Raw genomic sequence first — 17,451 nt, 5'->3', positions numbered from 1 at the left:
TGTTCTGTTTTCTCCGCCTACCTAAGGGTTGGTCTATGAAATGGGCCTAGGCAGTTTCTTTATTAATAAGAAATCATTCCCACATCACAGAAGGCACTCTTGGTTGCCACTCACCATGTTTATTGGCGTCCATGGCAGGAGGCCATCCCTGCCTTTCCAGTGCTGGGAGTAAAAGTCTATGCCAGCATAGTTTGTTGGGGTTATTTATTTATTTATTTTTAAACGTGCTTCTGGATATCGAACTCAGGACCCTGTGCTTGCAGTCAAGTACATCACCGACTGAGTTCTTTCCTGGCCCTGTGTTTTGTGTGCAGGGTGGGGGAGGTATGTGTATGTGTACACGGGTGCATGGAGGCCTGAGAAGGTGCCCGGCCCCACTGTTCTCCACACTATTTCTCAGAGAAGGTCTCTCTCTGAGCCCTGAGTTAGGCTGGTAGCCAGCCAGCTTCTGTCTCTATGCCCCCTACTTGAAGGCATATCAAAGAGTTCCACGATAGCCCAGAATGGAGTATAACAAAGGTTTATTTATTTGGGGATAAACTCACAGTAAGGGTAGGGATCTGCAGTCGTCTGTGTGCACTGGAAGCTGGGAACCGAATCCAGCAGACATCTCTCCCCACCCACGCTTTTTGTATATACCTCACAATAAAAGACTATTGGCTGAAGGAGTTCCCACAACACCCACTCCCCATGGAAGTGGGTTACAAGTACATGCAACCTTCCATCCCTGGCATTTTATATGGGCTCTGGGGATTTGAACTCAGGCCCTCGTGCTTATACAGCAAGCTTTCTTACTTGCTGAGCCATTTCTCCAGCCCTTCACTCTACTCTCCTGTTATACATACATATGATCTTATATATCTATTTAAAATCTCTCCTCAGGGAGCAACTAATGGATGAGACTTCATGAAATTAAAGCTTCCTTACCACAAAGGAAGTGGTTAGTCAGTGAAGAGACAGCAGGTAGGATGGAGGAAAGTCTTCACAAGTTATATGTCTGACAGCAAAGAACTCAAGAAACAAACACACAGATACCAGGGCCAGGGAGATGGCTCATGGCTCACGGGTAGAAACATGGTTGCTGTGCAAGCATTATGTCCTGAGTTCAACCCCTGGAATCCACAGTACAAGGGAAGAACCAGCTCCCCAAAGTTGACCTCTGACCTCTCCATGTGTGCTGTGGCACATATGTGTCTACTCTGACTCTCGTCTCTGTCCCCCTATCTTTCTCTCTTACACTATTAATAATAGTAAATAAAATAAAAATGTAAACAAATTAAACAAGCAATCAATAAAAAGATTGACAAAGTGAGCTGTTTTGTTACCCCTCCCCAGATGAAGAAGTTTGGGTTCTAGGTGTTAGGAGACCCACCCAAGGCCACCCAGCTAGTGAGATGCAGAACTGGGATTGGGGACCCAGGAGCCACCTGAGATTCTGGGCCTTATGGAGCTGGCTGTTGCCTTGGTGATGGTGAAGTGCCCAGCAGGGCTGACCTGGCCAGGCTCTGAGCCAGAAATCCTCAGCATGGGGAACAAAGGGCTGCAATATATTTCTTTTAAAATCCGAATACCTGATCCACGGGTTATCCTGAATAGAGCCGACAAAAATCTACATTAACCATCCATTTTTCCATTCATCTGATCATTTGGGGTCTTTGAAATAGCATAATGTTCTTAATCACGGCCCAGATGTGCGCACTGAGAAGACTTGGGCCATCCATTGGAGGTGGTGTGCTCCCCCAGCAAATGGCCTCAAGGCCTCCTGGGGAGCTCCATAAAGGGGCCAGTGTCCCCAGGGGCTGCAGTCCCTCAGGACTGCTGAGTGGGGTATCTCCTCCAGCCAGTTCACATGCCAGGGGCACTCTGCAGGAATGTGGTGCTGTTGTTTGTGCTCTTTTGTCCCCGTGTTCCCCACATCACTATCCGTCAGGGTTATCTTCCAGCCGCGTCAGTCAGTGGACGGTGAGTTATTTTACATATTTTTTGCTACCCCAATGCCTGTGATGATCATGCTAAATGTCGGACACCACCATAACAACAATGCTTAGGAAGCACAAGCCTCGTCTTCCCGCTCCCTCCTCCATGTGACGACCCTACAAAGCACTGCCTGTCGCTTCTAGATCTTTCGGCTTCTCTCCATAGATGTGCAAGTTTTCTTCTTTTCTTTTTTGTTTTTGAGTACTATGCTTCCCAGATTGATCTCAGATTCCTGGGTTCATGTGATCCTCCTGCCTCAGGCACCCCTCCTACCACACACATTTTTTCACCCATGGGTCCAATACTCGCGCTGTGTGAATGGGCATGCTGGAGGTGACTTACGGAGGCCCCTGTGGGTATTGCAATTTACGTCGCTCCAGGGCTACACCTCTTTAAGACTGGTTTTTGGCCTGCCTTTGGCCTTGATTAGTAGGGATGCCAGGCTATGGAACACCGATCAGAGCAAAGGGTCCTATTTCCCACTGTCCTTGCCCCAGGCTTCTTGCCGGGAAACACATTGGTGCTTTGAGCCAGCCTCTTCCAGAGGGCCCTGCCTTTGCCAGTGTTCCCATGTACCTGCAGCAGGTGTTTGGGCTCTGGAGCTGGGCCGTGTCAGAGTTACCCCAGGGTTCACCGTGTCTCAGTGGACAGATGAAGGATGGAGCTCACCTTGTAGCTATTGTTAGGATCAACCCTGACCAGCCCCACCTTTGCCCAGATGAGCATAGGTGCTCCAGCAAGAGATTTTCCCATCCACAATTTTTCTTCTTCTGGCTTCTTAGAAACCCTGGAAGCCAAAATTACAGAGCTGCAAGGGTCTCAGAGGTGGAGGCTATGTCTTGTGAGCAAATGAATATTTCATTGAACATCTCTGGGCAGAACCTGCTCTCACTGTGTGGCTTTCGGAGCAATGTGATGTTAGTCCATGGAAAACATGAACCCTGGCCTGGGATGTGGTTCAGTTGTTTGGATGCTTGCCCAGCATGCGCAAAGAGCTGCGTTCCATCCCAAGAGCCACAGAAACCAGGTGTGGTGGCTCATACTCGTAATCACAGAACTGAAGGCAAAGGGAATGGAAATTGAAAGTTGTGAGGTCAGCCTGGGCTACCTGATGCCCTATCTAAAAAAAAAGGAGGAGAGGATGGAGGTGTTGGGGGTGCAGGCAGTGGTTTTCCCTGGGTTATGTAGTCCTGTGGCTGTTAGGTTTTGAACTCATCCCTGCTTACTCCTGTTCTTTACGTGAACCCTGCAGTCTCCCTGCCTTCCATCCTGAGGAAATCACCTCCCCTCCTGGGGCATAAAGTGTTGGGCAGCAGATGCTGCTCGGTGTCCTTGGGCCAGTTTTGACACCCTATGGCTGGCCAGATGATATAGTCACATCTTGGAGACACATGGATGACTCTAGGGGACCCAATGCCTCAGTCCACTGGTTACATCTTGTAGTTTGAGAAGTTTTTCTGAGAAGTTTGAGAAGTGAACAGGAATGGAATCTGACCCACCAAGGATGACCCCATTCCCTGGATGTTTATAGCATGGCTGGGAGGTTTTGAGGATGGAGCTACGATTTGGTACCTGGGCACGAGGGACTCCTATGGTTCTTAGAACCTGGCAGCTGGAAAGCAGCAGACACAGTGGGCAGGTGCGCAGGGAATGAGGGGAGTAGCTGGACTGGTTGAGTGTGCCCTGATTTGCAAAGAAATGGAAAGATGGAGATAATTGCTTTGTGAGAAATAGGATGGTCTGAGAACACAGATAAGTTTCTGCCTTCATCTTCGCAGGGCTGGAGGCCATGGGTAGATATGAGGCTGCCTGCTCCGGAGTGGGGAGCACGAAGTTGGGGGCGGGCGGAACCCAGAGCTGTTGGAATGGGGCAGGAGGCCAGCACTTGATTAGTTTGGAGATGTCTTCTCAGTCCCATGGGTGTGCTACGCTCTCTTTCTAGCCTGGCTGATGTCAGGGCTACTTGCATTCGGCAGGGCAGGGGATAAAGGGGACAGGGCAGTCTTCCGATCCTGATGAATGGTCCTTGGCAGCCTCCCTAGTGTCATTCTTGAGATTTGCAGTGTGAGGCTTCCGAGGCAAGGGGAAACAAGATTTATCAGGGCGGTGGAGCCCAGCTTCGGAGGAAGACATTTAACATGTCTGGGGAGGGGACTGCAAGGCCCTCTGATTTATCCTGAGGGGCAGGCACCTATCAGGGCTGCCGCATTGGCACGGGGACTCTGCACTCCTGTGGTCAAGGGAACACTCTCACTCTTTTGGAGATTAGGAGATGTGGATTTATTTTTAAAGGTTTGGTTTCATTGATTTGTTTTTGTATAGGGACATTAGAAAGCTATCAACATAAAGTCAGCCCCTGGTGGGATTACTAGGGGCAGGAGGCTTCCTCAGGGCAAAGACAGAGCCTCTTAGTGTTGGACTGCGGAGGCTAACGGTGGCCCCTCCTTTCCTCTCTAGTCTCCTGCTGATCAGACCCCAGTGAGTCTGGAAAACAGAGCAAGGTCTGGGGATGGTGAAGCAACTGAGAACAGGGCCAGGGAAAGGGAGAGGGGTGGCCAGACTGGACAGTCACCTCGGTGTTGGCCTCCTGTGTACAAACTTGGCTTTTCTGCTTTATTCAGAAGACAGCAGAAGTGTGTGTATGCCCTATAAATAGAAGCTAGAGTTCTCTCCGCACCCACATGCTGCGAGGGATGTGAGGTGCGTGCACAATCAGCCCCAGCTTCTGCCGCCCTTGGTCCTGAAAGTGCCTTTTCATGGGCCGCTCAGGAGGTCGTTCGTCCTCATTTGCAGTGGGAGCTATTGACCAGCCTTCAATGCCTGCCTTGTGTCTCCTCGCCCGGCAGGCAAGTGCCAGTGCTGATGGGGAGGCCCAGACAGAGGGCTCTGAATCACACTCAGGATGTCACGGGTGCCCACGATAACCGATGCCAACAGACTGGTGTTCCTGTGTGCTCCTCATAGAATGACATGGGATGAGTGGTATCTTCTGTCAGATGAGACAGGTGCATGTTTTTAAGGCTTGGGGTGAGTGAGGGAGGAGGCTGACTGTAGACTGAATTAAATTGTTGATGACCTGAGATGACCCCAGAATCCCTCTCAATGCAGGCAGTGCTCCGTGGCCCTGAAACACAGATGTGAAGGCAGCAGACGGAAACGTCTGCCCCGGATGTTCTGCTGGTATGGGGCAAGGGCAAGGGTTTGTGAAAAGATAAATAGACTGGTTTTTAGGGCTGGAGATAATGAGGAGGCTTGTGTTGGAGGAGTGACTTCTGTAGGGAACCCAAATGCATGGGTCCGTGCTGTCCCCGTCCTATCCAGGACCCAGGACAAGCACTGTGAGCCTTCGTACACCATGTTCTAGTTAACATCAATTGTCAACTTGATAAAGCCTAGAATTACTTTCTAAAAAGGATTCTCAGTTGAGTAATTGTGTTTATCAGGTTCATCTCCTGGGGACTTTTTTGGCTATTAGTAGATAGGAGACTCAGTCCACTGTGGGAGGCGCCATCCCCTGAGTCTGTATAAGGAAGCTAGCCGAGCACGAACCTGAGTAACTTAGCAAGCAACGTTCCTTCAGGAATATATCCTCCTTTTGTTCATGCCCTCACTTCCCTCAATGAGATGTAAGTGAAATAAACCCTTTTCTCTAAGGTGCTTTTGGCCCAGAGTGATTTATCAAGTAACAGAAAACAAACTAGGGCACGTGCTTTTCCCAGTGTCTCTGCATGCATGTAGTTATACTCCAACCCCTCTGATGTAGTAGAAGAAGTCTTTCAAGGTCCATAAACTAGTGCTGGTGAGTAGCTCAGTTGGTAGGGTATCTGCCTAGCATACCAGAGACCCTGAGTTCAATCCCAGTCACTACCTAAACCAAGTAGTCCCAGTCACTGTGGAAGTAGAAGCAGGAGGATCATGAGTTTGGGGGGTCCATAAAATGGGGTCTGACTGCTGCCACCCCTGATGCCAATGAAAATTGGTTAAGAAAGCAGAACTCATTGGAAGGAACACAGAGAGGAGGAGGGTCTAGGGACATGGCTCTGGCTTCAGTGTATGATATTTTAGCACCTTCAGAATAAGGCAGGCTGTAGGAGTTTTGCGCGGATGAATTTGTAGCAACAGGTCCCAGGGCCATCTGTCTATCTCCTCTCTTTCCCAGTTTCTGCACATTGGCTAAGAGAGCCCCTGGTGCCTGGCCAGGTGTGGGACAGTCTGGACTCCACAGCTGCTGGCCTGAGTCAAACTAAAGACAGAACAGAGGCATCCTGAGAATGCCAACATGGCCAAAATTGGCTCAGTCTGCATGGGCAACCTAGGCCAGACCTCCTTGGGTAGGGATGAGGGGTTCCTTTGCTACATGGTCCATGTTTTGGTCTTGTTCTCTGTGTATTTCTATCTCTGTTTCTCTCTAAGAGCTTCATATATTTTTGGCTGACCTTGAACTTAATATGTTGTTGAAGATGACCTTGAACCTCTGATCTTCTGCCTTTACTTCCTGAATGCTGGCATTAGCACCACCGTGTTCAATCTGTGCGGTGCTGGGGAGTGAGTCTAGTTCTTGAGACACGATAAGCAGACACTCCACAGACTGAGGCACATCCCTTGCCCAAGATCAGTGTCTCTTAAGATACCCAGTGGCAACCTAGAAGGTCCTGAAGTGTCGGAGCAAACCATGAACTGGCATGATTCAGGCCTCCTGGTCAACTTGACCTTGAATAAGAGAAGCGAAGTCTCTCACACTGGGGTCATAAGGCGCTCCGCTCACCCAGCTGACTGCCACTAGAAAGGTTTCTCCCTCCTTAGGTCCTTTCAGAGCCTAATTTGTGCTGATCCACCCTGCACCGTGGCTCCTGCTGGTAAAGACTCAGCAGGCGGCTGAGATTATCCACTTACCTGAGACATTTCTGTCCCGTTCTCACAGGACTCTACTATGCCTGTAAACTGTAAAACACTCCCCAACACTTCCATTTGCCCACTGTGCAAGCTCCTCCCTCTTGGCTCTTCCAATGAGACCTGTTGCATCTGCCTCCACACCCCAGCGTGTGCACCTGCCTCCACTTTTCAGTGCTCTGCCCGTCCCAAGTCTGGTTTACTCCACCCAGGCTTTCCCAGGTTCTCTACTTGCTGCTCTCCATCTTGTTCAGTGGGCCTCAGCCAACTCGTGAGGTTTCTTTGGGTTTTCAGGCATAGGCAGGTGCTATAGAGGCCTTCTTTAATTTAAGCCATGGCAGGGACATGAACTGATTAGACCCCACTGGCGGGTGTGAGTCACACCACCTGGCTACCTCCCTGTCTTTCCATTCATCAGAGACAATGCTTCCCACACTCTGAAGCAGGAGGGGTTCCCTAACTCTGGAACCCAGCTCCTCTCTCTGCCTCTTAGCATGCAGGGAGAAGGGACAGAGGGAAGAAGCCAGCTGACTTATTTACAGACTCTCCCTCGGAAATGATCCTGGGGCATTTTCTTATTTAATTATTAATGTCCCCATGGTGCCTGATACGTTACCCTCTGTCACTCCAAATGGAGTAGTCTAATAACCACAGTGGCAGGATTGATTATCCCTTGGTCATCTCATAAGCATATGTCTTTGGTTCAGGTACTCCCCGAGAGCTCCTGGGAAGTCCCACTAAAGTGACTGGGCAGGAGTTGTTCTCACACTGTGACAGGTTTTTTCCTGGCTGCTTTTCTGTCTTCTCAACTGAAGTGTCAGAGATAAGGTGATATTGTTTGAGAGTCAGTGCTTGAAGTGGAGGTAGGGCTCTCTCTCCCACCACTGATTGCTTACAACACATCAGAAAGATAAAGGACACTTGCTAGGATGATAGCAGGGAAGGCAGGTGACCACACTGGAGCGTGGGGCCTCTGCTGTCACTGTCCGGGGGCTAATAGGGATGTTATCAATGGTCCTGACCTTTGTCAAGCCCTGCTGGGTAGTAGATGGTGCTGAAGATGAAGAGCAGGCTGAGGGAGAGGTGGAGCAGGAGTGAGGAAGCCTCACCTGACAAAAAGAGAAGAGAGAGAGGGAGAGAGACAGTCTTTCTGTCTGTCTGTCTGTGGCTGTGTACAGGATCACATACCCATATGTTCAGAGAGGCCAGAAGAGGACATCAGACATCCTGTTCTGACTCTCCACCTTATCCCCTTGATTCAGAGTCTCTTGGCGAATCCAGAACTAGACTTGCAACCATCAAGCCTCAGTGATTCCCCCTGGTGCAGGGGTCCTAGTGCTGTAGTTGCACCTGGTGCTGGGATCCAAACTTAGGACCTCACACTTATGCAGCAAGCAGTCTCACTAAGCTATCTCTGTAGGGTCTTGATTGACTGACTGGCTGACTGGCTGGTCGGTTTTAGTGCCAGAAATGGAACGCAGGGTCTTGCACACACGACGTAATTGATGCACTATTGAGCCATACCCACCGCCCAAGATACATCTCAGGCTTGGCCAGGTTCCAGGAAGAGTCTGAGTGTTAGGGGGTCTGAGATGCATCATCATTGTACCCCTAATGTCGGACATCCTTCTCTCTCTACTCCTACCAGAACTGGACATGGCCCTGGATAGAGACTTGACATTTCAGGCCTCAGACGTTCAGTCTGAGTACCATTTTCCCACACCATCCATCTCTTCTTCCAGTGTGCCCATCCAGACAACCATCACCTTCTCTGCCATGGTCAGTTTCCAGTGACTCCTGCCAGTTAGGAGTCCCCTATACTGAGCCATTCAGACCTAACAAGGCAAGAAAAGCTCTAATGAAGACTTGGTTGTTACTGTGTTTTTCAAGACAGAGTGTCTCTGTGTAGTCCCAGCTGTCTAGAAATTAGCTCTGTAGACCAAGCTGGCCTAAAACTCAGAGATCCACCTGCCTCTGCCTCCCAAGTGCTGTGATTAAAGGCGTGCGCCAGCACTCCCAGCTTGGCGAAGACTTCTTAAGAACTTTCTTATGATGGCTATGATCCAAGTAACCCTTCCATTCACTGTGGGTCCGCAGGAGCCAGACGATCCATCTCCTCTCGTCTTGGGCCCACTCCTTTGATAGCCAAAGCCTTCTAAATTTAAAGGTGCCATCTCAGGTCCTTTGGAGGAGGATGCTGAAGCTAACAGGACCTGTCCAAGCATATAGTAGGGCCACATGAGATACAGGGACAAGACACTCGATAGTGGTCATTCAAGACTCACTCACCTTCCTGAGTTCTGTGTGTGTCATTCATTCCTCCCAGAGATGTCCAGCTCAGACCTCCATGGAAACAGATGTTCCTGTCCCTCCTGACTCTCCAACTCTCCCCAGCAGAAGGTGTCCCATTCTGAATCTACTTGAATCTCCTAGTGGAGAACAGAGTGGTAGGATGTATGGCTGACACTGGCCGTCACCCTCAAGCCATGCTGTGTGGACTCTAGGCTGTGTGTGGTGGTTGCTGAGTCTCGGCTGCTAAACCGGGGAGGGCAGAGGATGGGACTAGGAGAGTAGCTGCACTTCTTGGACTCTGCCAATTTAGAGGAAGCAGCAGGGTCATCCTTCCTGCCCCCAAGGGGTCTGCAGATGCCCTTGATCTCTGGCTAAATCTGCACTCAGCTGTGTGATTATCAGAATGTATGGAGACAGTACAACCTCATTAGTTATTAATTTGGAACCCATGGTTACACAGAATTTGTGATGATTTGCTTGTAGTTGTGTGTGTGTGTGGGGGGGGAGTTCCAAAGAAAGGATTTAACTAGGAATGCCTGAGGTGGGAGCAGAACAGTTAAGCGTCTTGGAGAAGAGGTTGCGTGGAGTACCGTGTCTGGAGATGTGTGTAAATACAATGCCATTCTTGTTTGTCTCCCAAGGAGGATAAATGGCCCTCATCTAAGAACGTAGGGCCTGTGGGCTAGCTACCCAACCACTTCAAATCTGGGGACTGATTTCCAATGTCAAAATGTTTTCCAGAACACCCTCAGCCCTGCTTAATGGAAATTGTATTTCTCTTAGTGTCAATGGTTGAAGAGAAAAGCTGCCCTGGATTCATTAAAACCTTTAAATAAATCATAATAGCACCTCTGCCATGAGTCACGGTGTTGGGTCAGCTCACAGCGGACGCTGGGGCTCATGGGGTCCAGCCCCTTTGACGTGTCCTTACTGCCCTGTGTCTCCAAGGTCAGTGGCCTATCAGGTGGGAACATTTAGACTAGAAGGCATTCTCTAGAGCTGTAGTGTAGGTGTGTAAGGTCTTGGAGAGGAAGAAGCTGTAGTGTAAGGGGCATAAGGTCTTGGAGAGTAAGGACAGGGGCCACTCATCCCTGACCCCGCCCCCCACATGGCTCACCCGCCTTCCTCCTTAAGCAGCTCTGTATTGGGGATCTCTCACTTAGGAGACAAGGGAGTTGGAACTGTGTAGCCGCATTAAGAACTTACCGTTCAGTGATACTTCAGGGGCCATGATACCTGGCCCATCACTTCCTTAAAGCCCTGTTATCCAACTGTCCCAGCCCCTTTTCCCACAATGGGAGTGCTATTTGGTGACACCAAGGAACTGGTATCCTGGAGGAGGAAGGAGAAGCAGAGGCCTAGTGTTCCGGGTGGCTGGTGCCCAGCATGCTCAGAAGTGCTGTCTCAGTCCAGTGCCCCATGGGCCACGCAGTTATGTTACTTCTCTTTCTTAGCATAGGAGGAGCAGGAGGTAATGGGATTACCCAGCCTTACCAGATGAGGAGGAGGAGGGAGAGGGAAGAGCCTTGACTCTACAATGGCCAGATCTGCATTTCTGTATCAAGGATAGACTTGGGGCTGGGGGACAGGGGGGTGCTCTGAACACGGAGAAACTTTAGCCTATGTATTGCATGTGGGCCTCTTCCTGGGGAGATCTTGGACCCGTGACTCAAGCCTTCTCCTCTTCAGTTACTCAGAGCTGTCTCCATGTTAGTCAATGATGTGAAATCCCACGCTCATTACTGTGTGGCCACTGTGGGAATCCCGGCCTGTTTAGTGTCTCTTCATCCGCTTCGAGGGAGGACCGGTCTTAGCACCAAACAGAGGCTGCAACACTAAGTCTGAGTAAGCCGCTTTCTTCTCTGTTCTCCCACACAGGGCCTGATGGCGCCATCCACGGTGGGCCTCCTTGTCATCTCTCTTCTGCAAGCCGCCCTCACTCTGAACCCTGAGGACCCCAATGTGTGTAGCCACTGGGAGAGGTAAGCTGGCATTCCCTGGAGGGCTCTGTCTGGGTGTGGCACTATGGAGAAATATTAGAGGCAGGAGAGGCAGCAGCTGGCTGTGGAAGGCCTGACGTCCAACAAGGAGGTGAGACAGGTCAGGGCAGCTCAGACTAAAGGACAGGGTAAAGCAAGGTGGATTTCTGAAACCCAGAGCCATGGGAGGACAAGGTGCTGGCATGTGGACAGCAGGTGACCACACCCGGTTGGGCTGTCCTGCCCTTTCCTCCTTTGCATCCCCATCCTGTGCTAGAGACTGTTCTCATGCTATGATGAAACATCTGACAAATACGGCTGAGAAAAGGCAGGGTTATTTTGACTCACGGTTTGAGGGTACAGAGCATCATGCAGGGAAAGCACAGTGGCAGGAGTGTGAGGTGGCTGCTCACACGTGGCAGCTGCTCACACGTGGCAGCGGCTCACACATGGCAGCAGCTCACATGCAGTAGCGGCTCACACATGGCAGCGGCTCACACGCAGCAGCGGCTCACACAGGAAGCAGAGAGATAAACATGTGTGCTCACTTCTTTCTCTCCTTTCTATTCAGCTCAGAACCCCAGCCCGTGGAACGCAGTTGCCCCCCTTTAGGTAGAGTCTTCCAACCTCAGTTAACCCAGTCTAGAAACCACCCACAGATGGAGGTTTTCCTTCTAGATGAGTAGTTTGCCTTCTAGGTTTGCCTCTAGTTCTGGCCAAGTTGGCAATCAATCAGTATCAGCTACCACACACCCATTTACAGATGAGGGAGTAGAGGCCTGGGGAGTCCTGTCTCTGTCTACAGCCAGAGTGGTGGCAAGAGGAGGTATGGATTGTGGTTCTACATGTCTTATCTTGGACTCTGGGATGTCTGTCATAGTCTCCCAGGACTGGCAGCAATGGCAGAATGGAGGGATAGCCAGGTTCTGCCAGGCGGTGATGGGGAGGCCTCTTCTGGTTTTGTTTTGATCAGGGCAGGAGTGGCAGGGCCAGATGAGGCTAGCTCAGGCAGGGTGACAAGACCACAGCAGGGGAGTCTGCCGCATATAGGCTGCAGCAGTGAGTACTAGTGTCTAGGCTGGGTCCCTGCAGATGGGTCTGACTTTGAAGCCCAAGGTTAAAGTATTGATTTTGGTGAGCAGAAAGACAGTGACCAGAGACCCAATCAGGAAAAACTGAATTAAACCCTGGAATTGATTGGCCATGCTGACCAGGATGACTCTGCCACTTAGACACTAATAAATCAAATGAGTAAAATTAAGATGGAGACCCGATGGGAGAAATGGATGGTGGAGGAGGGAAAGCAAGATAGGCCCATGAGGATGGATGGCCAGTCTCTGGGCAGAGAGAAACATCTCGTCGAGGCAAGACAGGGCACTGGGGTAGCCTAGATACCCATAGGCCAAGAAGACTGGGGGGAAGAAGAGGGACAGCGCCTGCTCCCGTGTGTCATCTGGTGGCTGGATGTCCTATGCAGAGTTGTGATGACATCAAGACTAAAGCAAAGAGTATTTCGGTGGTGCCCTGAAAAGAATGTAAAAAATCTGTAAAGTCTTCAGGGTGGATTTTTCTACCTGCCAGCTGTGCTCCTTGGGGGAGCCTCTGAACAACTGTGATCCCACAACCAGGTCTATCTAGCAAGGCAAGTAAACATTCTCACCTCACAGGCTCATGGGAGGAGCAAGGGAGCCAGGTTCGTGACAGTGCTTGGCAGTCACTGTCTTCACATTGACAACATTGGCTCAGGATGGGGTCGTTATCAACTCGGGCACAGAGACTTACTAGGGGTGTGTGAGCGCAGGCCAGGGACTCAGATTCAGTGTTCTCGATCCATCTTTCTCACTTTCCCCTTTCCTCCTGGTTGGTGAATCTAAGCCTTTGCTTCCCAGTGTTCAGGGAGCCTCACTGATAGAAAGAACTCCTCCTTAGCCTATGGTTGGGGCCTTCTTTCCCAGAGAAGCTGTCCATCATCCAGCCAGGCAAGACCGATGCAGTAGCCAGGTTCTAGGATTCCTGCTGCCTCTTTGGTCATCTGTGTCTTCTTCCAAGACCAAGAAAGAGTCTTGGTTTCTTTCTCTCTCTCTTACTGAGAGCCATCCCTTATAACAGGACCCATAATGAATCTATTCAAACTTGAAGTGAAACTCTACTTGTCTCTCTGCCCAGAGTGAACAAGGTTGGAACGTGAAAACATTGGGAGTGAGCTGACTCTTGGGTGGCTGCAGCTCTGAGCTCAGGCCATGGCCTACATGAGAGAACAGGGAACCAACCAGGAGTGAAACCCAGGTTTCTCCCCTCTACCCCTGGAAAGGAGGCTGTCTGTGATTCCTTCTTCTTAGATCTTCCAGCCAAGATCCCCTGATGCTGTGTTTAGATGTATGTAGCCTGTTCCATTCCAAATAAACACAGCCCGGTTCTCAGAGTACTTGGGGATACTTTCTCAGCTGGATTAGCCCCTCTGGAAGATTCCTTGTTAATTATGTCCCTCTACCACACAACCCAGGGTAGTGCACCGCCCTTCTCCCCTGCTCCCCCGTGTGCAGCTGGTAAATCCTGGTGCTATGTGATGGATTAGCCCCTCATTAGCATGTTGGCAAGTGAGCAGTGTTAAACTACCCGGCTGTGAAAGCAGGGCACACACTGCAGGTTGGAGACTTGGCACTGGTACAAGGCGCTCTTGCTGGACTTGCTCAGTCCTGGGGATCCTACAAAGCTAAGTACACCCCCATGACATCAACAGGCTCCCCACCTGCCACCTTGGGGACTGGCTCCTTTGCCTCAGTCAGCACTGGAATAGCAAGCTGAAGCCCCAAGTGAACAAAGGTGGGGTGCCCATTCTGTAGCAGGACTTGCTCCCTGCCCCCAACATGGTAAGAAGGAGTCATTCCATGCCTACCACAGAGGGAAAATCATTGTGTGTCACACTGATGAAGGCTAGCATCTATTAAGTACTTCCTATGTATCCAGGAAGCATTTTTACTGCTTTTTTCCATCAAGAGGTACAGATTACTGTCCCTGTCCTTTAATTCTCACTGTAATCCACCAAGTCCCTCGTATTTGTCACAGATTTTCAAATGAGGACATGGAGGCTTACGGGAGGGAGTTCAATGACATATTTAAGGACATGCTAGTGAGTGATAGGCACCACACAGGCCTCCAGGCCCAGGCTCTGGCTCATTCATTTGCCTTCTAAGAGACAGCCTTGCAAAATGTAGCTCAGTGCAGTGGGATTTTAGAAAATCTATGCTGACCTGCCTGTTTCCTAAGGCCTAGCAGTGAGCAGGGGTGTGGGCCATGCCTGCCTAGACTTATATGTCTGGACCACATCCCCCAGGTACCCACCCCCAGAGACGTTGTTACCATCCTGATTGTCGGAAGTCGCCACTTGCCTGGGTCTGAGCACTGCTGACCATTCCTGGCCTGCTTGCAGAGCTCCAGACCTCTAGCCTCACAGGCATCAGGGAGCAGACTGTGGTCCCACTGCATCCAGCCCTCTTGTAAATGAAACAACAGTTTCCTCAGGCGAAGCAGATGGGCTTTTACAGCCTGAGCCTGGCCATCTGGCCCAGGTCAGTGAGCCTTCTGGGGAAAACATGGAATACCAGTCTACGTGACAATTAATTCCTGACACGCTCTCCAGCCTGCCCAGGAGGTGTGTGCCGCACATCGGCAGACATGCATCAGCAGTGCCACTTCATGTCACCTCGCCAGGGTGGCAAAGGAAAAGCCTGCTTCGGTGAAGCCCAGAACAGACTTCATGTGGCTTCCACCTGCTGGTCCAGGTTTCAGCTAGTAGGCAGGATGACAGTGACTGCTTCCCTCGGAAGATCTGGAGACACGCACTCTATGTAGCCCCAGCCATGCAAGAGATGCAGTAGACGAGAAGGTCGCTGGGAGAATTAGGGGAAGTTGCTTAGATTGTGATGCTGTGTCCTTGTCTTTCAAAGTCAGATTAATTCTTCTACCCTCAGGAGAAGTCAGGAAGAGGCTGTCGGTCAAGTGTTGGCCTAGAAAGCACAAGGACCCAAGTTTGAGCTCCCAGAACCCACATTAAACAAACAAGCTAGACATGGTGATGAATTCTTGGAATCCCAGTGCTGGGGAGACAGAGATCGGTGGACCCCTGGGTCTCACTGTGGCCACCGGAGTCTATTCTGCAAGTTCCTAGTCAGTAAGAGTCCCTGTCTCATAACGCAAGATGGCAGGCATTTGAGAGACAACAGCCAAGCTTGTTTGTTCTCAGGCCACCCCACACAAGCACACATACAAGCACGCCTGTACACGCATGTACTCCTGTACACAAACACATAGAAAAGAATGGAATTAAAGGGATCATCATGGGGACATTCAATACTGGTACAGCTGAGCAAGCTGCCTCTCCTAGCTTCAGTTTCTTCATGTATGCAGTGAGGTCATTTATACAATTGTTTTAAAGAGCATCTCCCATACACACTCGTTAAAGACAATGAGAATGCAAACAAACACACCATCATTATTACTTTAGAGAGATGATCTTGTATGTTGCCCAGGCTGGCTCCTGATTCAGCAAATTCTCTAGCTTCTATGCTTGAGGCTGTATGGTGCATACCAACACACCTGGATATTTTTGACCTGTGGAATCTGCCTTCTGGAACCATACAGAATAAACCTAAACCTTCCTCTGCTTACTATCTGATAAGGGAAGCAGAATTTTTAAAAATTTGCTTGGGTCAAAAGTTAGTAAGGTTATGGTTTAGTTTCTTTTCCTATTAAAGTAATAAAATATCCAGACAAAAGCAACTTATGAGAGAAAAGATTTGTGTTGGCTCGCAGTCCGCGTGGTGGCGAAGTCACAGTAGGAGTTGATCCTATCCTATCCACGGTCAGGAAGCCGAGGACAATGGCCACATGCTGCTGCTCAACTCACTCTTTCCTTTTTATACACTTAGTTCAGGATTCCAACCCAGGGAATGGTCCCCACAGTGGGCAGGCCTTCTCCCCCATTCACTGGGATACCGTGTGCCCTGCATGCGTGCTCAGAGGCACGGCCTCCTGCTAATTTCTAGCTTCTGTCAAGTTGACAGTTAATGCTAGCCAGCACAGATATGACCTAGGGTCATGGCTGAGATCCAGGGCAGGAGTCCGGGAGCTGGGAGGGGAGGTCAGAGCTGGATCCTGGTCTTGGGACTGTGGGCTGGGCAAGTCTGAGAGGGGAGGTTGTCCTGGCATGGTCTTGGCCTTCACTGACTATGGCTTCCATCTTGTCTGGCCCTCAGCTATGCCGTGACTGTGCAGGAGTCTTACGCACACCCCTTTGATCAGATCTACTACACACGATGCGCAGATATACTCAACTGGTTCAAGTGCACCCGGCATCGGTAAGCCCTCCCCAGGGGACAGGATGGGGGGGTAGATACCTGGCTCTCTAGCTTGTTACTGAAAGACCATGGGGCAGGTGTGTGTACGGTCCATACTGTGTTCCTGGAATTCTCTAATGCTGGTGGTCTGAGATGCTGTGAGCTGCGTTCTTTCTGACTAGAAACGATGAACTTCATAACCTGCGAGCAGGGAATCCTCAACCAGCAACATGGAAAGTTGGTGGATGAACACCCCAACTTCCCCACCAAGAGGGGAGGGTACAACTGTGAGGCATTTCTGGTCTGTACCCCATCAATTCCAGGATAGAGCGCCTTGTGTACAGTAGTCACCTGCTTAGTAACACATCCTTAGCCATCTGCTTGATGCTCCCTTTTGACCTCTCTGGGGAGTCCCCTGCCTGTGACCCTTGCCAGAGGCAGGGGCAGAAGTTGGCACTGGTCTTGCCCTGAACCCTGGGATTCAATACCGAGTTTGTTCCAAAGTGTGGCTCCATTGTCTCAGGGGACTATACAGCCTTCCATTGCCCCGGGGCTGGGTGAGTGAGTGGCTGCTTATTAAAATAGGCTGTGTTCCTGGAACATGAATGATTTTGCTAAATTATTAAGCTCTGTGGAGCTTTTCCGATGACCTGGAGTGGGCATGCTGACAGCGGCATCATCAGTCTGCGGGGTGTAGTAGCTTGGTCCAGCATCTTCTCCGGAGCAGCCTGGCCCCAGGCTGCACCTGCCCTGCTTCCTACACTGGGAGCATACAAGGCTGGGGGAGCCAGAAGCAGTGGTGGCCTTTCTCCTGGGAGGTGTCAATGGTGCAGGGTTTAACTCCCAATGGGAGACTTGGGAATCATCTCATGTGGCAGGGAGACTGGCCAGTGACTTCTGTGTCAACCCAGAATAAACACCATCCTCTCTTTCTCTCTCTCTCTCTCTCTCTCTCTCTCTCTCTCTCTCTCTCTCTC

The 17,451-nt window shown here is 50.5% G+C and overlaps 1 protein-coding gene across 10 annotated transcripts in view; it reads left to right on the top strand.

Moving 5' to 3' along the window:
* Megf11 (multiple EGF like domains 11) overlaps positions 1-17,451 on the top strand; it is a 328,437-nt gene that overhangs the window by 103,651 nt on the left and 207,335 nt on the right. For all 10 annotated transcript variants that reach the window (XM_026779412.1, XM_026779411.1, XM_026779413.1 and 7 more), the window contains exons 2-3: positions 11,038-11,141; positions 16,394-16,495. In XM_026779412.1, coding sequence (XP_026635213.1) covers positions 11,044-11,141; positions 16,394-16,495 — 200 coding nt within the window. In that variant the 5' untranslated portion in view covers positions 11,038-11,043. The remainder of the gene's footprint in view (positions 1-11,037; positions 11,142-16,393; positions 16,496-17,451) is intronic.

The sequence above is a fragment of the Microtus ochrogaster genome, chromosome 5 (assembly GCF_000317375.1).
Source record: "Microtus ochrogaster isolate Prairie Vole_2 chromosome 5, MicOch1.0, whole genome shotgun sequence".
In the NCBI taxonomy this organism is placed as follows: Eukaryota; Metazoa; Chordata; class Mammalia; order Rodentia; family Cricetidae; genus Microtus; species Microtus ochrogaster.
This window is presented reverse-complemented; position numbering and strand designations above follow the sequence as displayed.